Below are 26,673 nucleotides of genomic sequence, written 5' to 3'. Positions count from 1 at the left end.
ACATGGCTTCATTATATTCCTCCCACATCCACCATTCTGGGTGTCTTTCTTTGTACTCTTCCTACAAATGTTCTCCCTCCGAATGTATACTCTTGCCCTATGTGGTCTTAGGGGGTCTGAAACAGAGGCATTGTCACTTTCTTATTTCTGCATATTACACTGTCTGGATATAGGTGCTAACTGCCTTTCTTGTCATTCTTTAGCAAAGCTCCTGATTGTTCCTGCAATCTGTAATACTTTTGCAACTGCATTAAGTCCCTGCATATCACTGTGCCAGCAGCCTGTTCTCCCAAGACAAAAGCAAGCATGTTGATAAACTCTCAAACTCTGGTTTCTGAGACACTATTACTACCTTGGTACCAAAAATGCAGGGTGACAACCTTCCCCTTTTCCAGTGCTGTGGCTTACAGAACATCTTCCTTTTCACATGTATTATTTCTTTAGTTTTTAAGCACGTCAGAGCATTTCAGGAATTTGCTCTTAAATAGTAGTTTGTTATGAGTGTGTTTACTGTTATATTTTTTGCCAACAGCTGTGAATCATGAAGTGGAGTCCATGGAAAAATTATCTCCTGACCACTCTGGACCAATGGCAGAGCCAGAAGGAACAGCAGTGCCACCAATATGGGCACAGACTGGAAAACCCAAGCCATTGACACAAAGCCTTGGTATGTGAATCTGCAGTAACTGACAACTACTAGTGAGTAGATAAAACAAATAGAATTAATGCTTATGGAATACAAATTTGAAAAATGTGATGCAGACATATAAGTTTAAAAAAGGATGTGAAGGGAGATGACATGGAGAATACTTACTTCACTAACTGTCTAAACAAATCTGTAAACAGTGTGTAAAACATTCAGTTATTTGTTTTAAATGCCATGTATCTAATAATATGTTGCTGTTATTCTCTGCATCCTTTTTGTTGAGTTCCAGAGAGTGATGTGCTTAACAGAAAGGCTGGCAAACCCAGGTAAGTGGATGGTAGCAAATAAGGCCATGGGTTTTGGGCCTCTTCTCCCCTCCCCTAGAAGGTCCATTATTTTTCTGTAACTCATACCTTTCAACTGTCCAGATCTTCACAGAATGTTCAGATTGTTATTTCATATTTTTGGTCTATTCCTCATAAAATTTGTTGTTTTCTGGCAAATCACTGAGGAGTGAAGTCACTAAATAATGACATACATTTAAGTTTCCGACATAATATCATTCAGAAAATACAAGCAAATAGAAATCCTGACATGCTAGCAGCTTTCTAAGTCTATCAGAGGAATATTTAAAATCTGTCCCTATTTTTGGGCCTTTGTCCCTTCATTATTTTGGGCTTTGTCCTGATTTCTTGTGCTAAGAAGTTGAGAGGTATGCTTTAACTCCCAGACTAGAGGGCTTTAATGCACATAAATAATGGTCTACTTATTATCAGTATGTATATCTTTGTACATTTTGATGTGAAATGGTAACTCTAACTAATGTTTTAAAGTTACTTATAACTTGTAATTGTTATTGAAGTATATGACATCCAGAATATAAGCATTTAACAATATCTTCACATAGTCACACATGCACATATATGCACAGAAACAGACAGATGCAGAGGTGGAACAGTCCTGCACATCTCCAAAAGTATCATCATGTTTTGTCAGATCAGACCATAATTTAATGACCTCTTCCTTTAAAACTAATGGTACTTCCCCTGGAAATCACTCTGTGTTTAGGGAATTCTCAAATGCATACCTTATTCAGTTCCTTGATGATCTAAGTAAATTCTGCTGTAGTCCTCCTCCGAAGGATTCCATTGTTATAGCTGCTACCTATGCCTCTGACTTCTACTCCCAGTTAAATAGTTGTACTGATAAGACACTGCTGTAAGGGATTGAGGTACTCTTGTTGAGAAGTCCTTATCATTTGACCGTTATGTCTACACAGTAGTTCAGAAAGCCTTTTATCTGTCTCATTTCATTTCCAAAGGCATCAGCACTCCATCCAAAGAAGTCTTAATTCCCCTTTACTTGTAATTTCAATAAAACCATTTTTGAATATAATGCACATTTTAGCGTGTGTTTGTCTAAACATGTCACACCTCAGAGATTCCTGACTAAAAAGATCAGTGGCCTCAAAAAATCTTCATTATCAGGAGAGACTGGCAGCCATTTCTTTGTACTCAGTCTCTTACAGACTTCTCCATGGAGATGTATGTGTAGCCTTTTCTGTTATGTAAGATACATCTCTATCTCATCTCGCATTCCTTCACAGAACTAATGGTATATCAAATACTCAGTTAAAGAATTAAACCTTCACCAGCAGATAAATAAGACGTGCTGGCACGATAGATTCTTATCCCAGTGTAGTCCTCACCTCTGGAACAAACTTCCACTACATGTCAAGCAAAGTTGCACCCTTGCCATCTTCAATGTAAACCTAGATAATTGAATGGGTATCCTGAAATTCTCCCCTGGTCTAGCTTGTCTTGATTTCCATGAGGCTAGAAGGAACTTTAGAATATTTTTTTAGCTAGGCTTCTAATGGTCTACAGACTGATTGCCTAGTACTTATCTATGAACCTATAATATTTATGAGATATGCACACTGACCAAATATCCTCAACTTTAGTATATGAATCAGCACAAAGTACTCTGAGTCTAGTTAGCATTTGGTAAATCATAATAAATATTAAAAAGTGTAATCTACAATATACATATGGAATGTTCACAGTTAATATGTAAATCATGACTTTGTTGTCAACTTTCTTGTATTGGATACTTATAATACAATCCATTCAAATGAGTTGTGCAATTAGGTATCTCTGTTCTTTTTTTCTAATATTTGTGATCACATTACACAATACATACTGGGATCTGAATGGAGTGATGATAAAATTAGCAAGCAAAGGAGAGTAATATTGCTGGAATTGAATTTATTCTCAAGTCTTGGTGAGTACTTTCACTAGGTGGACCCAGTTTTTACAAAAGTTCATCAAGACAACACTTTTATATAGACCGTATTTTATATAACATATATCATGGACAAAAGAAGGTTAAAAATAAAAAAAAGGATAATTTGTTGTTAAAGTGATAATAGAGAACTGCAAAAAGGGGAATAATCTAAGTAGGGCATGGATAGATTACAAAAAAGCGTTTGACAGTATCCCAGCTTCATAGATAAAGGAGTGCTTACAGATTTACAAGATACACCTTAAATTGATCAATTATATTACAGTGAGACATAATAAAGGACAAATTATTATTCCAAGGATAAAAATTCAAAGGAGGATGCTCCAGAGTGACTGTCATCACTGCTCTTTTGTTTGACTCTTAAACCATTAAGCCTGCTAATTAACATATTGTGTCATGGCTGTAATTTGGCTCCTAGAAAACAATAAAGTGTCAAGACTTCTTAGCTTCTTTTTGTGGAGGATTTAAAATTGTATAGTTCATGAGATGAGAAGCAGAAAACACAACTGCAAGTGGTCAAAACTTTCTCAAATTATATAAGAATGACATTTGGTCTTGGTAAATGCACAAAAGATAACATTTAAACCAGGAAAGCTGTAGCACCAAGAAAATGGTACAGGGATGTGATAGAAAGGAACCTGACCCAGAGAAATATTTGGGAACTGATGAAGGATTGACAATAAAACATGAACAAATGCAAACAAAACTCCCTAAAGAATATTTTAAAAGACTAAAATTAATACTGAAAACAACCCTGACTTGGAGCAAAGTCCAAGCTATAAACCAATTTGCTCTTCCTGTTCTAACTTACAGTTATGGGATGACTGACTGGCCCCAAAAGGTATTGGATCAGTTGGACAGGAAAACAATAAATATATTTCACACTTATTAAATGCTATATAAAAATCAGTACCAATATTATACATTCCTCATTCTGAGGGAGGTATGTGCCTCCTCAAAATTGATTACTTGTATAGATCTGCAATCATAGGACTGCATACATATCTACTCTACTCACAAGACCAAAATCTAGTGAAAGTTTTAGCACATAAGGAGAACAAGTCTAAGTTGCCTTCCCTGCTTAGTTTAGCAGAAGCATATCAGTTTCAAGCAGATATAGAAATCAAACCGGACAACAATAAGGCAGCAACTGAATGTGCAAAAAAAACCCCCCAAAAACAAAAGAAAGAATATAAGGAGAAGGATAAGATAAGAAGGCAAGAAATGTGGAAAATGCATAAATATAGTTGCAAGTACAGAAAACTCCTGGAACAATGTCATGTCAATCAGGAGCTGCCACAGGAATAGTTAATGAGAGGTGAGTTTAAACCGAAGGAAGAAATGTTAATATTGGCGGCCTAGGATAGTGGCATACATGTTGGTTTACAAAGTGCATTGAACATGTGGGAGAAACAGACAAATGCAGGTTTTGTAAAACAGAACTGGAAACAGTAGCATTTCTTGTTGCTGGGTGTGATACGCTAATGGCATAGGGCCTGTATATTGCTAAGCATAATAATGAGGCAATACTGCTGCACTGAGGATTGTGCAAATATTACAGTACTGAAGTAGCTGAGAAGTATTGGAAACATGAGCCACAAAGCATTATAGAGAATGATGTTTATATCATATGCGATCACTTGTTACCAACAGTTCAAAAAATAGATGCGAGAAAACCAGATATAGTAGTCCATGAAAAGAAGACAAAAGTAGCATTGATCAGTGAAATTACTACACCCAGTGAAAACAGTGTCATAAAATACCGTGACTGTGGAAGAAGGATGCCAAGACAGTTCCAATAGTAGTAGGAAAAATGGGTCTAATGAAAGAATTTACAGTCATATTTAGATATGCTGCTGATACATGTTACTCCATATGAAGTGTAAGAGGAATAAATTCTGGGCTCATTGAGGGTGTTGCAAACAGTACTTTTGGCTAACATCAAAGACTGAAGCAATACTAATTTCACAAACTTTGATCATACTTTGACTTAGCCATGGGGTCCATTCCCATCAAGGTATTAGAAACCCAAAAGACTTGGAGAAATTAAACTGGGTAAATCCATAAATTAAGCAGATTTAGCTGTAATATCTTACATGATGCTTGAGATATGCAGACACCCTGTTATGCTTAAGTAAACCATTTTACATGATAGTCATAGCATTCATGTTCAAAGTTTACATCCATTATCTTAATAACCTGACATGTTATTTATTTTCCCGCACAGTTTGAAATGCTTCATATGCTGTTACTACTACAGCTGGCATACTGTGGCCGAGGCGCTAGAGAATAAAGAATTTTTTACTGGCTTCGTTGTTTCATTTTGTGGTGTAGCAATTTGGGTCCTGCTGTTCGTTGTTTGTTGTTACCTTTTCCTATGGCCAGTGATCCAGCTACCAACATTCCACGGATTTTTAGAGAGGAAAACACAGGTACCTCTCAGCGGACTATTGATGGTTTTCTTAGTGCTAATTCGGAATGTGATTGTGATCATTCTGACAGGAATACAGGCAGTGACAATAATTTGGGTGTACCAGTATGGGAGCGTTTTCTAGCTGAAACACGCAATAAACATATGAACAACCCATTTGCGAACATTGGTAAAAGCTCCATGGATTACCCAGTAGAGGTAAAAACATTCATTTCAAAGCTTAGTAATGTAATGATCAAGGAAATGTCTACATTTTATAATTATATGAGTCTACAAAAGTACTTGGCTTTGGATATCATTCCACGAGGGCTGAGAGCTGTCAAATTTCCTTCTGAACCATTTAATGGTACTTGTACAACTGATAAGGTGTTCCAGCAGAGATGGGAAAAAGTGGCACACCTATGTTCTAAAGAATGGATTAACATCTTAATTGAGAGAGACATTATTAAATTGTCCAACATAAAGAAAGATATTAATATGGTGTGTACAAACTTAATGTCTGCATTAGATAGAACTAGATTTGAGTCCTGTTTATGTGACATTCAGGACAAATTAAACTTGCAAGAAAAGAGAGTTCTTGAGCAAAAGATGCAAAAGATTCAGAGGGATCTTCGGGATTTTGAAAAAGGTATAGCCTTTTTCAGGGGGTCCAATCAGCAGTCACGTTCTAAAGCTCCTCTCCATAATGAAGCTGGTTGGGCGAGAGATAGAACTGCTAGCACAAATAGTGCAGATATGCCTGCCAGTATACATGATAGACATTATAGTGAAAACGAAGTTAACAATGATTTTCCACCATTACCATCTCCGGTGAATGACCGCTGTTTTCCTGATCATTTTCGTCCACAAAGGGATTATGGTAGGCAGCAGAAAAGAAGCTATTCTGAACAGGAACAACACAGAGGAGGGCCTCAACATCAGTGGTGCGATAACAAAAGGACAAAATGGTACTGATTCATGCTTTGATTTGAATTATGTGATTAATTTATCTGGTTACCAGGTTAATGACAGTATTATTACTGTATTAAACCATGGATTAAAATTTGTACCGACTGTTTTACCTAAAATATATGAATGTAAAACAGAGTTGTTTAGATTTGTGAGAAAATTGCATTTATGGTACTATTTTCAATGTTTGTCTTTTCCTGATGTTGCTGTTGAAACTGTTTCTGATGATACATAAACTACTGATGAAAATGTATCGGATGTGGATACATGTGATTCCTTTGTATCTTGTACAAGTGACCTGAATGCCTATTGTGTTATAGATACTTCTAGAGTGACAACTAAAAGTAATTTTATGCCTCCTTTTTTACATGAAGGCATCAAAAGATTTCAAGTGATGGTTGAATTTGAGGTTAATTTATTGTTGAATAGTTTTGATTGGAAACAGGTTGATTATAATTTATCTAAAAGTGAATGGCTAGAATTAGAATTGGTAGTGAAACCCTCTGATAAAGGGAATAAAATAATAATTATGCATTATACACAATATTTAAAAATGTGTTTAGATTTATTAGGGGATGAAACAATATATCGTATAGTAAGTGATGATGTTGTTGAACAGGCTAAAAATAACTATACATGTTTAATACAGAAGGGCCTGAGATTGGGATACTGGTCTGAAACTGATGTCAAGAATAAGCTGATTATTGTAGACACTGGTCCAGCTTATTTTTATTGCCTACCCAAGATTCATAAAAATATCATGAACCCTCCGGGTAGACCTATAGTCTCAGCCAGTAAGTATTTCCTACATAATTTGGGGGTTATTTTACATCAGGTGTTATTAAAGGAAGTGCAGAAGATCCCTTCTTATATACAAGACTCTTTTGATTTTTTAAATAAAAATGTTATATGGAAAGACAACATGTATTGGATTACACTGGACGTGAAGAGTCTTTATACCAATATTAAACATGTGTTCGGATTAGAGGCATTACATAAACGGATGGGTGACCATGCTCTTACATATTAGATTTTAGATTTAGTGAAATTTTGTTTGGAAAATAATTATTTTTATTTTGATAATCAATTTTTTCATCAAATTCAAGGCACAGCCATGGGTGCCCCATTTGCACCAATGTATGTTAATATTTTTATGGGATTGGTTGAACAAGAATGCATTTATACTAATTTTTTGTTTAGAAATATGTGAAATTTTATTTTAGATTTATTGATGATTTGATTTTTTTATGTGAAGGGGGTATGCATTTGGTACTAAATTTTATACAGGACATTCAACTAAATAGGTTCAATATATCTTTTGATGGATTACAATATGGACAAACAGTCTCTTTTTTGGACATTAACTTACAAGGTACTGTTGGAAAACACATTAGTACGAGTATCCATAGGAAATTTGATTTGCCAAATGAGTTTTTAATGGGTACCAGTTGTCACCCGAAACATATTATTGAAGCCTTACCGTATGTTGAGTTTTTGAGAATTTCTCGTTTATGTAATGAAGATAATGTATTTATGAAGGAAATACAGCGCACGAGGACTATGTTTGAAAGAAGACAATATGATGTTAAATTATGCGCTGGGTCTAATGGTTGGTTTCAAGAAATAAAAGAAACTGCAGAGTAATAAAAAATCAAGCAGTTTATTGTCCCAAACCAGACAGTACAAAACACAAATTCTTTCAAGATTTAAATACCGTTACATCTCTCTCTATTGGTTAAAAAATAGAACATGTGCACATATAAAGAATTCTTAGCTTTAAAGGCATAGGGTATGTATTAAGACAAAAAGCGCTAAACTTCATAACAAGTCAGAAACATACAATAAAATGTATATTACTAATACAATCTATATAAAAACTATATGTAAAAAAATATGTAAAACATATATATAAAGGCTACCTAACCTAACAAGATTATATAGCAAGTTGCATAAAAACATTTATATAGAAATAAAATCGCAGTCCCAGTGCTGTTGAAGCAATAACTATTCCTATCAGTCAATTCTATAAACAGATGTGGTCGCCATCCTGATACCAGTGTAAATATTATTAATAACAAACTTAAGGTCTATAGCATCTCTTCTTCCTCAAGAAGGGAGCTATATGTACCTTTTCATTCAAACCAGGCGATTTGTCAGCCCTGCACCTAATAATCCAATTCATCTCCCTTTCTAGTGTACAATTAATAAGGTCACCACCCCTAGCATTAGGGAAGACTTCTTGCATGATGAGGAATAAAAATGTATGCTGTGGGCCTGTGGACTTGACATGTCTGGCCAGTGCATTAGTATCATTACCTAACCTTATCTGGTACATATGCTCTCTAATTCTCTCTTTTAATGTCCTATTCGTTTTACCAATGTAGAACGAAGTACAAGCAGAGCACCTAGCCAGATAAATAACATTTGAACTCATACAAGTAGTATTTGTACGAAACTTGAATTCAAAATGGGTAACCGGATGGACAAAAGATGTACTAGTGTCAATAAAACTACACTGGTTACAATTTCCACATGGTTTCGTATTCATCCCTGACATGTTGCTAACACCTAAAGAAGGGGTGATCGTCTTATTACATAGCATACTTCTTATATTAGGCTTGTTTTTGTAACTGACCATAAGCTTTGGACCTACCACTTCTCTTATAGCTGGATCAAGAGTTAAGATCTCCCATCGTTCCTCTAAAAAACTTCTAATCACCCCTGCATCCTGGGTATAGAACAATGGAGCTCTTACCACATGGGGAGTAGTCATATTCCCAGAATTCTCTGTATTACATGCCATGACAGGCTCAGAGTAATAAGGTCTTGCTACAGTAGAACGAAGCATGCTCACCTCTAGTTCCATCCTATTAAAAGTACGCTCATCATATCCTCTATTCACAAACATCCCTCTCATTCTATTAAGTTCCTCTGTTAATTTGTGCCTTCAAAACATTATGAACACACAGGAAGGGATGCATCTCTTTCTATGGAGCAAGGCATTCCTATAACATGGTTTGTATTAATAAGTCCATTACATCCAAGAAGGAAGTAGTTTCCTCAGAATAATTCAAAGTGAATGTTAAAAAACCTGTAGATTGATTAATATCATGAAAATGGTACCAAACCAAAGGAAGAAGAGGTCATCCACAAACCTTTTATAAAAACCTATGTGCTCCTTGAAGGAACTGGATTGGAAAAGATATTGTTCCTCCATCATTCTGTAAATATACATTATCCCCAAACATGAAGACATTATTAGTAAGAATAGTTTCCAAGAAAAGGGCCAACAAATCAATAAACTTACTAGTATAATTGGAGTTACTCCGTAAATAGCTTTGAAAGTATATAACACCTAATTCATTAGGTATGATGGTGAACAAACTCACCACATCTAAAGTGACTAGTAAAAACTCACGTGAGGGATCTACACCCTTCATATATTCATAGAGTTCTATCAAGAACTGTTTACTGTCTCTTAAAATATGGGGGCTCCTGTCAACCATAGGTCGTGCAAAGTGCTCAAGATAGATGGACATTGGTTCCGTTAACCATCCTTGTCCAGAGACAATAGGTCTCATAGGAGGGTGGTTCAAAGACTTATGCACTTTGGGAAGGCCCTTTATAATAGGTATCCGAGGATTTCTTACTTTCAAATAGTGATATAACTCCTCAGTAATGTCATTATTTATAGTTAACTCATCCAGCATGTCAAATACTTTAAATACCTTCTCTGAAATATCTTGCACATCAATCTGACTATAAAATGAACCTTCACTTAACAGAAGTCTCATACTTTCCATATAGTCAACTGAATCCATTAAAACAATGGGTCCGCCTTTGTCGGCTGGTCTGATAACAATGTTAGGGTCCATACTCAGGGCATCCAGGGCCTGCCGTTGTGAAAAATTTAAGTTCTGCTTATATCTAGAATTCCTATTATTGCTGAAATATTCATGTATATCATTCTCCACCAACCTTGAGTAAGTATCTAATAAGGGATGTAACTGAGGGATATACATACTATTAGATCTAAATCTCACCTCATGATTGCTAACATTTGTGATGCCAAAATCTAATTTAAGCTGTATATTTCTCACAAAATACTTCAGATCTACAATAGAGTCAACCAAATCCCCACACCTAGTGGGGATAAAACTCAAGCCCTTGTTCAAAACATTAATTTCATACTGGCTTAACGTCCTACTGGTTAGATTAATCACTAACGAGCTGCAGTCCTTTCCCACATTTTCTTGCCTGACACTTTCCTTTTGTGCCGTCCCCTGTTCATTGACCTCCCTCTCCCTAACCGCTGATTCTGCGCTATAGGGAAAGGGTTATAGGCAGTCTCAATTGTATCAGAAGTGCTATTGACTGCTAGAGTCTTCTTCCTTACTACCATATCAGTTACTCGAGCAAGTCCCACATCACTGGGAGACTGTATCACTGTATTTCCAACATAATTAGTCACAGAACTAACTGCAGCTACAGCTGCATCCTTTGACAAATCGGATGGCTCCATAACACAATTTAAAGCATTAACAGCTGTAGAAACAGTGGCAATAGGATCATTACTAATAGTCCTACTCTGTGAAATAAATTCACCTAAATGCGTGTTCGTAGCATTTACTGTTCTATTTAAAGAAGGGGTAGCGCTGCTAACACCCGCTACTTGCCCTTGTCCATTTGGTCTCGGCCAAGTGAACACATGGTTGTTACTAAAAGTTCTAATAAATGCTTTTCAAACAAGGTTACATTATCTATAACATTGTCCAATAGCATATCAACAGTTGAATCCACATTTCTAACCTTAATATTATTATAGAGTTCATTAACAGTTCTTTGTAAGATCTCTTCCTCTGGTTTGTGAAAGTCAATAAGCAGTCTCATGTAATTATTGCTCAGCTCTAAATTGAGCTGTTGCCACTTGTATAATAACTCAGGAAATGCATTACCTGAGGTGGGCATTTTCAAGATACGTAGCCCACGTGGAATTATCTTTTTTTTTCTAATGCACTGGCCAGACATGTTAAGTCCACAGGCCCACAGCATACATTTCTATTCCTCATCATGCAAGTAGTCCTCCCTAATGCTAGGGGTGGTGATTTTATTAATTGTACATTAGAAAGGGAGATGAATTGGATTATTAGGTGTAGGGCTGATAAATCGCCTGGTTTGAATGAAAAGGTACATATAGCTCCCTTCTTGAGGAAGAAGAGATGCTATAGACCTTAAGTTTGATACTAATAATATTTACATTGGTATCAGGACGGCTATCACACCTGTTTATAGATTTAAGTGCTAAGAATAGTTACTGCTTCAACAGCACTGGGACTGCGATTTTATTTCTATATAAATGTTTTTATGAAACTTGCTATATAATCTTGTTAGTCTAGGTAGCCTTTATATATATGTTTTTACATATTTTTTACATATTGTAGTTTTTTATATAGATTGTATTAGTAATATACATTTTATTGTATGTTTCTGACTTGTTATGAAGTTTAGCGCTTTTTGTCTTAATATATGCCCTATGCCTTTAAAGCAAGGAACTCTTCATATGTGCACATGCTTTATTTTTTAACCAATGGAGAGAGATGTCTCTGTATTTAAATCTTGAATGAATTTGTGTTTTTGTACTGTCTGAAGAAGCCTACGGGTGAAAGCGCTAACAGTTTGGGACAATAAACTGCTTGATTTTTTATTACTCTGCAGTTTCTTTTTGTACGGAGTACGTGCTTTTGAACTGTTTCTGATTGGGGAGTTCTTATACGTGGAAGTTATATTTTTATTTCTTGAAACCAACCATTAGACCCAGCGCATGGTACTGTTTTTGGTTATTATTGTTTCTTTATCCATTGCTTTAGCTGGGTCGCAGCTCCGTTGTCTTGGTGTGTGCTTTGTTTGCTTCATGATGTTAAATTAATTGAATCAGATATTCAAAAGATATTTGATATTAGATATAATACAAGATTACAAAAAAATAGATGCAATAATTATGTTATTAATCATAAAAATGTAGGGAATTTATTTATGGTTTCCACTTATAATATCTGTAGTGATAGTATTAAAAAATATATAGTACATTTTTGGGAATTTTTAAAAAAATTTGTTGAGCTTAATAACTTAACTAACAAGAAATTAATTTTTTCTTATAAGAGGGGTAGAAATATCAAGGATATGGTGGTACACACCAGATTTTATATACCTGAGGAAAAATTGTATTATCACATTGCTGCTAGAGGAATGTCATCGTGTGGGAAATGTATTGGTTGCCCATACATAATTAATTTTTTTTCATATATAAATAATATTGGTTTTAGACCAAATGGGCTATATAATTGTAGAACTGAGAGAGTTATTTATGCTATCAAATGTGGATGTGATAAGTTTTATATTGGTCAAACTAAGAGAATGTTTAAGATAAGATTAATGGAACACTTGAGGGATATCAGGGTAAATAAATTAGAGAGCCCTGTAGCTCAACATTTTCATGAATATCATGGTGGTAAGTGTGATAGCTTAAAAGCAACTATCTTGGAACAAGTTTTTATAAGTGAATCTAATGTAAATAAGATTAAGAATGTGCTTCTAAAGAAAGAAACTATTTTTATTTTAAAATACGACACTTTGATTCCTAAAGGTCTGAATACAGACTGTTGTTGGAGAAGTGTTGTTTGAAATGTTTTTGAAATGTATTGCACTTAATTTTTAATTGTTTGATTGCTTAATTGTTTGATTGATGATTAATGGTTGTAGCTGGTGTTATATAAACTGCCTGAATATGTGATGTGTTACTCCTTGAAGGCTTACTGTGGCCGAGGCGCTAGAGAATAAAGAATTTTTTACTGGCTTTGTTGTTTCGTTTTGTGGTGTAGCAATTTGGGTCCTGCAGTTCGTTGTTTGTTGTTAAATCCATAAATTAAGCAGATTTAGCTGTAATAGCTTACATGATGCTTGAGATATGCAGACACCCTGTTATGCTTAAGTAAACCATTTTACATGATAGTCATAGCATTCATGTTGAAAGTTCACATCCATTATCTTAATAACCTGACATGTTATTTATTTTCCCGCACAGTTTGAAATGCTTCACATGCTGTTACTACTACAGCTGGCATCACACTAACTTTTCAGTCCCTGTACTACTCGTTGCATTGCTCAGTATGTATTTCCACTTTAAGAATGAGTCCTTGTTTGCTACACATGAGTGTTTCATGACATCATCATCACCTGCCTAGACTGTTTTAATTGGCCTGTTCACTTGTTTCAAAGGAAGTCTAATGACATCTTTAGCGAGCTCCAAACAATTGCAGAGCTTCCTTTTCCCATTTGCCCCTCCTCACAGCTATATAATTACAATGTTCCTCTCTGCAAAGTGAAAAGCTTATGAAGTACAGCATTCGATACATTTCTAAAAAAGAAACATCCATTATTTATTTTTTATCAGAAACAAGGCTAAAAATTAATACTTAAGCTTGTAAAACCATAACAGAGTACCTCAATCATAGGAGAAATTGTTAATAACCCCATTATAATGTTTTAAGGCTGAATCATTCTTTTGAGCAGCATGTAAATATTTTTTCTTCTATGACCTTTGTTTGACATAAGTTTGGAAAATATCAGTTACTTTCTTGCCAGCAGATCATGCCTATTGCGCCTCTGTTTAAATTCTTCTTTAAGCATCAAGAGCAGGTTCAGTGGAAGCCTTTCTCTTGTTGACATACCAGGCTTTTCTCTCATAGATTCTCCAGTTCTACCAGCAGTTGAATCTCCCACTATCCCTCTGCTGCCTGAAGCATCTGATTCTGTTATTAATGCCATGTGTGTAGCTTGCTTTTAATTCTATTAAAGATGTGTACCTTAAAGCAAGCAGGATGCCACCTTCTGAATTTAATCCTTTTTTCACAGCACTGTTTCATCGAAGGAATAAACTGGTTATGTTTCTTTCTAGTAGCCAGTGAAAATCATTGTCAGCATAGACTTGAGTTTTGACAATCCTCAGCATTTACTTTTTACCATATGTTTGATAATATTACTTCCTTTTGTTAAAAAGTTTGAAACTTCACTAGAATACATCTTGGTTATTTTCAAGATTGCAAGTTGTCTGGCATAAAGACCCAAAGGGTTCTTCCTATCTGAATGCATTACTGAAGAATTCCTGTCCTTGTACTCAGAGTTTGTTTCATAAAAAGCATGCAGATACTCCCTTCCATCCAGCTTGCTTGTTAAGGTGTGGTCTCTCCCATTTCTGTTATTGACTGAAACAGTAACAGAACAGCCTTGTGGCTACTTAGAGATTAACTTACAGTGAAATTGTTCTCACTGTTTGTACTTGAGTCATTCAGTCCTTGTAAAGCTTATCTTCCTTTTATTCTTTTTGTTAGAAGCAGGCTTGCTGAAATTCTTAGGCTTCCAATCTCTTCAATATTACAATAGATTCAAGCATTCTAATACCGGTATACAGATGTTTTAACTCGTCTTTATCTTAGCAATTACAAATAAAGTTTGTATCGTAGCAGAAATCTCTTATAACTGTTGCCTGTCATTGTGAGACATTTGGTACTTTTTAAACAGAGAAACCTCTTATGACAAGTCTGCATCCTTTTTTTTAATATACCACGTGTCTCTGTGTTTCTGAATATATTCCCTATTTTATTTACGGAACTGTTATTGTTGTTAGCTTTTCACCACAGGACATTACTAAAAATAGGCTATGCCCATTTGGACTTAACCACTTATCAAAAAGCTGCAATGAATTTGCAAAAATCAAACAAAACAATCTGCCTCTGATGTGTACTGACCTGAATACAGAGACTCAAACAGCAGAAATACGTGTTAATGAATCATTGAATAATCTACACATACCTAACCATAGTTCACAAAACTTCTTCAATCCCAGCAAGTGTTAAACGTTGTGGGGTGAAACCTAGTTGTTAAATTATTGTAAGATTTATGTGACTTCTATGTGTTTTGCACATTAATTATGTTGCTAGAGCAGAGTTGCATGTGTTATTTTATTTATCTCAGAAAAGGGTTTTCTTGCAGTTGATATTAAGGTAAATAAATGTTAATACTTGGACTTCTTTATTTGCTGCTTTCTGATTCCATACTTTACTTGCCATTAGTTGTTTCTGAGGGAAAAGCTGAAATAATACAGTTCTTTGCTCTTTTGGGTAGAGAAATCATTACTCTGACTGGGTAAGGATGGCAGGTTTAAATTAGTGCCATATGAGTATCAGCTGATTAGAAGGACTGCACATGTGGCTACAGATATGTGACGATATGTCTGTGTCTGTTATGTGTCTGTGTACGCTCCAAACTGGCAAGGCAGTGTGTACTTTTTGTAGATTACTGATATGTTTTCCTAACATCTTACCAGTTTATACAAGATTGCTTGCCTTTAGGAGGCAGATTGATGTGGAGCAGTTTTTTTTTTCTTTTTGCTTTCTTGTGAGACTGTTGTTAGGTACTTTAGCTTATGTTGGGTATTAATCATAGGATCGTACGTTCATAGGTTTATGGGTGTTTACTAGGCTAATGACCATAAGGGCCTTTTTAAGCCTAGCCATGCATCCCAAATCAATGACAAGTTCTGATACCCTTGATGAGTGCAAGCAGGGGCCTGGGAGCCGAAACATTTACAGGTTACCTATGTCCATTAGAGACATGGGTGCCAAACCAGGGATGAATTTCCGGTTTCCCATTCAATTGTCCAAGTTGCATTTGAATTGGGTTAGGGAGCTTCACATGGATGGAGAGTCTGTTCCATAGACACGGTAGTCTCTGGGATACATACCTATCTCTCCAGCAGGACCTATTTATATCACAGGCAAGGTTTATGTCTTTAGAATGGGTAATTCTGGTGCTGTTTGTTTTGTAGATATGCAGGGGGTCCATCAGAGTGGGGTCTGACAATGCTCTGTATGCCAGGTATAGATCTCTCCTCAAAAGCCTGTAGGAGACAGAATACAGGGAGAGGGCTTTGAGGCGGTCTGCATAGGACATTTTACTTATGCCCTGTATTCTTTTAGTGAGGAACCTCTGTGGACATTCCAGTTTTTGGATATGCCTGGTTACATACATACCAAAGGGGGCATTTCACTCAGTGATTGGTCTGATGAATTGCCATCATCATCAAATCCCACTTTTCTACATGGAATTGAGGTATCTCATCAACAGTGACCATCACCTTTAGCCAATCGGTATTAAACCGATCATTAAATACAAGACTACTGCAGGTTAGGAATTAGCATTGTAATCATCATTAATCCCCCTTTTCCCCTATTTTCTACATGGGGTCGGGGTGTCACATCAACGGTTGCTATCTTTCTCAATTCAATGCCACCCCCCCCTACTTTTTTAGGCCGTTCAGCCAGACTGTCACAGGTCTTCTCTCAAACCAATCTGTCTCTTTGCTGGATACCCTAATTTCCTCTTGCCTTCCTCCTTTCTACCCCAAATCATGTTCTGCAGACTGTCTTTTGCTTTCCTGCATATGTGCCTGAACCACTGTAATCTGTTCTCTTTCACCTTCTCTGTAATGGGAGCTACTTAAGTTTTTGCAATAATGTTCTTATTTCTTTGTCTGATCCATGGTGTACATCCTACCACTAGTCTCTGACACTTCATCTCCATTACCTTTAGTGTCCTCAACTGTTCTGCCTTCACTGCCTAGGTTTCTGTACCATACAGTAGTTTTAGTTGCACCGCTGGTTTGTACATCTTACTTTTCAGTTTTGGCATTCTTCTGTCAAACACTACCCCTAACACACTGTGCCAGTTGTCTGCAGCCCCTCTGATTCCAGCTTTGACCTCCTCCTTCAGACTTCCCTTTCCCTCAACCATCTCTCCCAGATATCTGAAGCTGTTAACCTATTTCACTATTTTTCCCCTATATCTCAATTCTCAGCTTCTTCTGATTTCCCCTATTTGCTGCCATTACAAATGCCTTATCAGTTTCAACCCATGAGCCTTCAGTTTTGCATTCCAATCCCTTGACCTTTGCTGAAGTTCTTCAGAGCCTGCCTGCAATGTCACATCATCAGCATACAGCAACTTTGGTAATCTGTCTCCTTCAACCTGCTTACTAATGTTGTCTATCACCAGTATGAATAGTAAGAGGCTCAGAGGTGAACCCTGATGCACACCAACTTCCACCTCACTGTGAGACAGAACACTGTTTGTACTTGAGTCATTCACTCCTTGGAAATAACCTGCACTAATTCTACCAATGTTTCTGGTTCTATAAACCATCACAGTACTGCCCAAATCATCTTTCCTGGGACCTTGTCATATACTTTCTCAAAGTCTAGAAATGCCCAATTAGAATCTTTCTTTGGGTAACCATTTGAAATGTCAATACAGAGAATGAATGGCTGAAAGATGGGACTTACATATACTAAGTCTGAGATGTAATTTCTTGGAATATTCCCTTTTCTCCAAGGTATGGCAATCTTGGAGTGGGCATATATAAGTGTGGGGGTGTGGAGGGGATTACCTCGATATGGAAGCTGTACAGGGGGGCTTGCTCTCCTGCAAAAAGAAGCTTAATTGAGAAGAGAGATTTTCAAGATTCACTTTTCTGTGTTTTCAGTCTTCTTTTGGCTTGTTGGTACTCGTCATTTCGAATGCTGACATTTCAATAGGGAACTCTTTCCTCGTGTCTAGCTTCATCCCAACTATCTGTCTCACTGCAATTAGCATTATAATTTGAATAAGTTATCCAATTCTCTATCACTGTTATAAGAGCAGAACAAAAGGGCATTTTACTCCATAGCAAGTATGTCTGCCTGTATAAAATATGCATTAATTTTCTGTGAAGTAAACAGGCAAAAAATGTTCTTAATTGTTTGAGTTCACATATCCATCCATCTTAGTGTATGAGGTTTCAGATATATATTCTAGAGAGTGTGGTAATTTTTTTTTGCCTTTATCTCCTATCTCCCTGCCAACAGTTATCCCTCTCTACAAAGGTGGCCTAGCAACAGACCCAGGAAATTATAGACCCATAAGCATGACCAGCCTCATCAGTAAGGCCATCATTATGGACCTCATAAATAAAGACATAGATGACCTCCAAACCCTGGATCCTACCCAACTCAGCTTTGTGAAGGGCAGATCCTGCCTTTTACATCTGGTGGATTTCTTTGAAAATATGACCAAGGCCATTGACAAGGGCAAATCTGCGCATACAGCATACCTCGTCCTGGCAAAGGCTTTTGACACAATCCCACATTCAGGCGTTACTAATAAACTTAGCAAACTAAATGCAAACCCCTTCATTGTAAGAAAGGTTGCCAACTGGCTCACAAACCGGACACACGCACTCAAAGTGGGTGACTCCACATCAACCAGCAGACCTGTTAATAGAGGGGTACCACAGGGGTTAGTGCTGGGCCCTCTACTGTTTGGTATATACTTCTCAGAAGTTCGGGTAAAAATTAAGACGTTGTGGCTGACCAAGTTTGCAGATGATTGTAAACTAGGTGCAATCATTGAATCCCCAAATGATGTCAGTATACTCCAAGAGGGTCTCACATAGACCAACAATGGGTGTGTTAGTCATGGTCTTAAACTGAATGCAAAGAAATGTGTCATCATTCCCTACAGCACAAACAATGTACCCTCACACTAATCATATTAACAACAATACCCTAAGTACCTATGAAGTGGTAAGGGACCTGGGATCACAAATTGACTGTGACCTTAATTTTGACCACCATGTGTCTACTGCAGTAAGGAAAGCTTTCTATGTAGCACACTTGATTAGTAAAGGAATCACCTCGATTGCAAAAGAATTTATAACACCCTATACTTGGCGCACATCTGGCCCATAATCGAGTATAATGAACCATTTGTCATGTACTATACTAAGGACCTGCAGCAATTAGAGAGACCTCCGAGGTTTCTAGCAAATAAGATCAAGGGGCTCCAGCATGTGCCTTACACAGACTGACGAAAGTCCCTGTCACTATACTCTGTATCATACAGACTTGTTAGGGGAGACTTATGCCTGGCCTACAGAGTAATCCAAGGCCCAAACCTAATGAACTTGCTGCATATCCTTAAATCAAATGGGATTAAGGTTATCTGTTCCAGGGGCCTAACTTTGACCTGCAACTTAAATAGGACATGCTGGAGGGACAGATTTATTTCCCAGTGACTGATGTGTCTTTGGAACAGGCTATTAATTAATTTGAGACAGAGCATCAAGAGGAACCTGGATGACTGGATGGGGCACCATAAATTCTTACCGGGGATAGAGCTGACAACCCTCCTGGACATGGGCAGTCATCACTAAATACAGTCTTGGGTATTGACGAGCATTTCTATGGTATTACATTGGGATATAAAGGCTAGGCTTAAAATGACCTACAGGTCGATAGCATCGTAACCTCCTATGATCTTATGAACTATCAAACCTATCACAATTTTTCCCTGCTGGTTGCAGGAGTCTGACATCAGGATATTTTTCTTGAATGGTTTTAATCCCTCTCTCAGTGTTTCATACTTAGAATCGTGAGGGTCTCCTATAAATTCCTCTGTGGGAGCTCTCAGTTCCACAATGCCTTATGAAGACTACTATGAATGTGCAACTTGACAGAGCCAAATGCACATTCCTGGCCCATACACTGCATGCAATGCACTTCTTCTACATTAATTGTTGGCATTTCAGTGAGATGGACCAACTCCCTCTTCCCAGGCTAGATGAGCTAACACTGGTCACTCATTCCCACCGCTGTCTGCCCAGCACTTTCTGCACATGATTTCCTATTCTTGCTGGGTTGTCTAGTTAACAGACTTGGCTTTATCCCTCTATACTTAGACAGTGACAATACTGACAATACAGACATGCCTTTGCTATCGTAACCTACTACAACCAGGTTTGCTAGATTTTTCTATTGAAAAATTCTTGATTCCCTCATATTTCAAAAGGAGTTACTAAGAATATACAGGTCTGTGAAGGAGTGTGGCATCTTTAGTCCTATTTCCACTTAACTTTATCCTTCCATGTTTAACCAAACTTCAGTTTCAGCTGCTACTTTTGTATTTATGTCCAGGAACAAACCACTCACACCATGGTTCAAGGGCATACTTCTCAACTGTACAGATTTTCGCAGAATTTCCAGATTTTTGGCTCATATTTTTGGCCTGTTCCTCATAGAATTTGTAGTTTTCTGGCAAATCTCTGGGATGATCTATGGATTGAAGTCACTACAATATGATATACACTTGAGTTTCAGACTTCAAGTCCTTCAGAAAATGTAAGCCCACTTACTCTAACAGCTTTCTAAGTTTATAAGAGCAATATTTAAAATATGTCCTTATTTTAGGGCCTTTGTCCCCCATTTTGTCGGGCTTTGTCCAGACTTCTTACATTAAGATGTTGAGAGGTATGTTCAAGAGATGTTGCAGTTTTTAAGACAAAGTAATGTAGTCAAGCACTATTCAACTTGTTGCACATGTGTTGACCTCACCCAAAAAAAAAGGTTAATGAATGTTGTGAAAAAAAGACATGTATAGACATTCATTAGAGCAAATGGTTGTATCTCATAGCACAAACCTACATTGGTCAAAAATGCATTGTGGTATAGATACTTGATAATTTTACTGAACGTTACAGTGCCATCATACATACTAAACAAGAATTACAGATTGGGTCCAACTAAATCTTAAGTGATGATTTAATAAGTGATCCAAATAATGTTTCAACGGAATACTTGACCATAACATATAGATGGCACAAGTAGGTAATTCTCAGTTGAAATATTATGCTTGGCCATTTGACTCTGAAAAAGATGAGACATCAGTAGGGGAAATCCTGGAGTTAAATATTTCCTCAGTACAACTAAAAGGGATCAGTAGAAGGAGATGAACGAGCATAACTGATGCATCTAATGTACCTCTAAGGACACAAGCACTTGGAGCACAGCACAGGAAAAAGTCAACCAGTAGATGAACAGCAACATATGAAACACAAATTACTTATGGTGGGAAACACCATTATATAAGAAGCCGGCAAATTAATTTGTAGTGATATAGTGATAGCAGCTTAAAGTACACAGCTTCATGCTTCCATGGTGCTAAAATTCTCTACGTGAAGAAAGCACTGGAGACATTATTAGCAATCAGTGAAAGGAATGGATAGCTTGTGATTCTGGTAGGGCCAGTAATAACAAGCACAAACAAGTTTTCTCACTAGTTAAGAATCAAGTTGAGATGAACCTATGAGGAAAACTGAGGTATAGATATCAACTTTGAATCTCTTACACAGTTTACTGACAGGAAAGGTATGTATTATACCATAGATAAAGTGAATAAATCTGTTAACAAACTTTGCATCTTCCTTGGATCTACAGCTGTTGGACCTATGGTTTATTTTTTATGCTAGGAGGCAAAGATTTGTCAGTGATACCACTCATTTGCAACAAGGATGTCTGTACAGCTATTTTATCCGATTCTATTTCAGTCTTTTTTGGGGTGGGGGGGCATCAGCAGAAATCCAGGAGAGGTATTTGAACAATGTAAATCAGAACATCTGCTTTTCTTACTGTTGCATGTCATTTGAATGTGAAGAAATGAAGCTGTGAATTATGACTAATAGAAGGGGACGTTCAAATAAGAATAAGAAGTCATGGTTTTGACTCGGATTCTTAATGCAGTGTAGATAGTTATGGTTGCTCATGGATAAGACAGACTATCACTAAAGGTGCCCAGAATAATAATATAGCATGCCTGTACCTTAGATTTTACTAATAAATACATACAGGAAGTTAACTAGGTATTTGCAAGGCCTGTCACGGCAGGTTGTTAATGTATTTCTTTGTTTCATTTCCTATGTTGCTTTAAAATTCTCCCAATGTTTCTTTAAAAATTCTCCTAGCTTCAAGTTTTTTCTTTCTGTTACAGTTTTTTGTAATGTAATTTAGTTAATGGGCTTCATAATTTTGCAAGGGAATCTTGTCAAACACAATAAATAAATGCATCCTTTAAAATACAAAAGGTATTAATTTGGTCCGCACCATGAATGTGTTGCTGTTTTGTAACAGGCTTTCCATCAGAACAAAATGATGCAGCAATCAATGTCTCATCTGGACTCACTGAAACTGCATACGATGGGAATGTTCCTAAACCTCTGCTTAACGGTAAGAGCTTTGCAGTCTCTGAACTTTATCAAACGCATGTAATTTCACAAGCTTCTTCAATTTATCTGAACTGTAATTCACAAAATGACAGCAGAAAAACTAAATTTATGTACCATACAAATATTTATTTCCCATTTATTGTTTGGGATCCTTGAAAGCTAACGGTGCATTATAACATTAGGGAGAGCTCAGTATTTGACTTGAATCAACAGATGAAGGTGTACAGGTGAAACTGACAAGATAAGTGTAGAGGAGATTTCAGGGAGGAGGGGTGTCACCCACACGATGGAAGCAGAGTAGTGAGAGGAACTTACTATAAAAGTCGATTGTGCAAGGACAGAAATTAAATTAGTTATTTCTTACATGGGTATAGTCCATTTAGAAAGTGTCCAGGCAACTCCAATTTCTCAAGTGATGGATTATGGCCTCTCCATACAAGCTTTATTAGAGTATCTGAAGTGATAAATCATATTGGGATCTGTGTGGCAACAACTTCCAGAACTGTGAAGCCACAACTCCTAAATGAAAATGATTTAATCAGAATTTAAAATGAGAGTCCATCAAATGCAGGTTCATCAGTTCATTGTCTTCTGCAATACTCAGCTGGTAACAGACAAAGATGACACCTTTATCAGGAATAGCAAATGGAAACAATTGCATGATTACTATGTGGCAAAGGCCATAAGTTCATTACAGAAATACTGGTTAAAGATATCCCCTCTTTTCCAACAGCCAATTTGTGAGCCCCCTGTGTTTAAAAAAAGTGCATTTCCCCAATATCTATCCAATTCTCTATGCATTCAGTTAAAATGGTTTGCCTGCTTACAGGGACACCTATCCTACCAGGTGACAAAGAAAAAAAAACAGCTGCTCTAACTTCCTCATGCCTTTAGTCATTTAAAGAAATACCTGAGGGAGCCTCTTAAAAGCCACAAGGAGCAAAACTCTTTCATATGGGTGCTAATGTTGAATTGAATGGATGGCAAATTAATCTTCTGATTCGGGCAAGTAACTCTCGATTAGCAAACAGAGCAATACTGTTATAGCAGACTGTATGAGGCGGGGACCGTGTCTGGGCATGTACTTCTGAATGTCTTGTGAATAACATTACTACAGAGAACAGTTATCCAGGTCAGAACTTTAAAAGTAACTAAAGAGTTGGTTCAATCAGTGTTTCTAGGACAAAAGTCAAATCCAGTGGAGGATGTTTAAAGTGCAACACACCTTTCAAAACAATTTCACAGAAATTACAGAAGCCAAGGCCAATGTTCAAGTGAGACAAGTGGAAAGGGTGAAACAGAGCACCTTAGTGGATGAATAAACAGGTGTGAGGCTAAGCAGATGAGCTAGAAAATCCTGACATAGAAGTTATGTACTTACAGTGAAGAGCAGGACCATTCTCATCAGTTAGTTGAACTGGCTTTCTGTCATGCATATTCAAGGCTGTTAGCCAATCCCATGTATCCATAATGCTCTGCTTTGATAACCAAATTCCTATCCACTTATGTGGTGTGCTGCTTGAAAGCAATGCAGAACAAGGAAACACCATTGCCAAATATCCCCCAGACCATGTTGGCCATGAAGCAGAGGGAACAAGGGAAAGTATGATGATGAGAAAGAATCTATTTATCCAGATCTAAACAAAATTATCCCATTTTTGACATTAATTGTACCTGGCCATTACTGGAAGTGGAGTTAACCATGCTGTTAGCAGATTAGAGTGAAGATTTAGATGAGGCTTGTTACATAGGAGATTCAACAGGATTCTAAAAGGTAAGAAAAACACTGGCTTCTTCAGAATATGATGTCAAAGTACAAGAAGTCAGACTTGTTTAGGTCCAGAATGTGGCTATGAGCATTACTTTGGACTTGTTTTCCTTGCATTTCAGTATAAACTTAACAATAAAGAGAAAGAAATGAAAAACAGATTTGAGTGGGACATTTCTGGATGAGAGCAACCCTGGGACATTCCCCTGGAGGCAGGATCAGGGAAAAGGTATTACTGTATATGACATCAGTAAGGGATGCAAACAGGTCGCAGCAATGCTTCCCCCAAGCTATGCAATACGTTTTGTATTGCAGATAGACTGAGCTACCACTCCTGTGGCATGAATAAGCAATGACTGACCCTGATTGCTAAAGAATTGGCTTCCACAGGAATACGGCTGTCTGTCAAAAAATGATTGTTTTACATAGCCCTGCCAAAATCTCATTATGTTTTGACACAGAATAAGAGAGTTCTTTCCTTTTTGCATATGCACCAATGCACTCCCATGTTGTTGATGTGGATGGTTATACTCCCTGGGACTGATAATCTTGAAACACCTGTAGAGTAAGGAGGAGTGTCTCCATCTCCAGAATATGGATATGTTGACTAGCCTCCATTTCAAATCATGCTCTGTGAACTCTCTGCCCTTCAAATGCCCTCCCCCTTCCTCACTAGGGCTGATATGTCCTTGGAGACAGCCACTACATGGATGGGAAGCTGATAGGGGATGCTGGGAGAAAGATTTGGAGTATGGGGGCACCACTGTAAGTGAATCTGGCATGTCATGGAAAGTTTTATCAGAGAAGTTATAGAATTTGATAACTGAGGCTCTCAAACTTTGAGAGATCACTGAAGGCCCTTCATATGAAACCTGGCACAATGAACTATGCAGATTGTTGTTACATTAAGACCTAGAAAATTGCTGTGACTGGTTCAGAATGAAGCCTCCTTGTCAATAGGAAATACTGGTATCTGCATCATTACCAAAATATGGTTCCAGTGCTGACTGCTCACCTTCCTTCCCAGAGTGCAGCTCTCACTGCTTGTTCAGATCCTGTATTGTCGGTGTCTTTGTCTGGCTGTGGTGTAAATAATCTCCTCTAATACTGCGTCACTTCAAGATTTCACACTCCTTTCTATCCTTGTAGCTATACCCCCTATCACATCCTGCTCAAGTACAGAGCCATCCATAGCCTATATGGTGCATGTAAACAAGCCTGATTCTCTCACAGTTGAACTAAACACTTCGTAATTCCCCTGCATAAATTGAAGCACTTACACTACTAACAAATCTGCTGAATACTTATACTTCTTCAATGCAAATTCACTACATCAGATAGCAGTTTTCTCTATTAGGGATTCCAATGTCTTGGACACAAATATAGCCCTCCCTCCCATACAATACACAAGCAATTACAGCTTCTTTGGTTAAGCATGACCATCATGCAGTGGTTTCAACATTAGAATTCAAACCAAAACCATCACAAATCCTACTGTTTTCATTGATGTTCAACTAAATTACTTAAACTGTATGATGGCTCAAGAAGTTTTGGAAGACTACTCCCCTTGAGGACCCAATAGCAAACATAGCTGCATATGCTGAGATCTATTCTTACCTTAATCATTATATCAAGATCTCAGTTCTGATTTGCAGCCAGTCCTGTACCAAGTTAAGAAATGCACCTCTTTGGTGGAACCATACCATAAATAGGCTGCAGTACAAAAGGAAAACAAATCCACTCTCTTACGAATAAAATAAAAATGCAATACATTACAGTTAAACTCAGGGAGCTAAACAAATAGTTTAGGAACAAAATCACATCTTGCAAGGCCAAGTATAAAGTGAAAAATCACCACATTTGTTGAGGATAATTATAAGTCCTTCTTCAATTATGTTAGGAAACTCTGAAGTATTACAGTGTCCACACATCTGTACCTACCATATCAATGCCCTGTATCCCAAGACTAAATTGCACCATACCCTCATATTGTTGTTTTATGCCTCTTTTAGCTTAACCACATTTACTGCTCCTTACACTCATTAGAACTTCCAACTCAGTCATCTTCCATCCAGATGGTATGTTTTGTAGACTTGTTTCCCTATTCCAGCACCCTCTAACAAACATAATTTTCCTCAGAGTCCCACTTCCATGGCTGATGCACCATCATCAAAAAAAATTTTTACTGTCCTTCCTTTCTGTTTTATAATATTTATAATTGGTCACTGCTGCTTCTTGTACTTCTTATCTGCCGGTCCATCCCTTCTTACCCTCTTTTGCTACCCTTTTTTTTACCATCTCTTTGCTTTTCAGTCTTACAGGTTTTTTTCTTATCCCCTACTGTGCATTCTTCATACATACCATCCTTCATGTCCAGTACCTTGTTTTTATTTATTTATTTATTCATTTAACATTTGGTTACCAGGAAG

The 26,673-nt window shown here is 37.1% G+C and overlaps 1 protein-coding gene across 1 annotated transcript in view; it reads left to right on the top strand.

Annotated features, from left to right (window-relative positions):
- The first annotated feature begins 540 nt into the window (after positions 1 to 540).
- The window catches only part of LOC122809665 (adhesion G-protein coupled receptor G5-like), a 472,088-nt gene continuing 445,955 nt past the window's right edge, over positions 541 to 26,673 (top strand). Inside the window, exons 1-2 of the mRNA XM_044081327.1 lie at positions 541 to 667; positions 22,382 to 22,477. Of these exons, the coding sequence (XP_043937262.1) occupies positions 556 to 667; positions 22,382 to 22,477 (208 nt within the window). The 5' untranslated portion in view covers positions 541 to 555. The remainder of the gene's footprint in view (positions 668 to 22,381; positions 22,478 to 26,673) is intronic.

This window comes from Protopterus annectens, chromosome 8.part0 (genome assembly GCF_019279795.1).
Source record: "Protopterus annectens isolate FY-2018-M chromosome 8.part0, PAN1.0, whole genome shotgun sequence".
NCBI lineage: Eukaryota > Metazoa > Chordata > Ceratodontiformes > Protopteridae > Protopterus > Protopterus annectens.
This window is presented reverse-complemented; position numbering and strand designations above follow the sequence as displayed.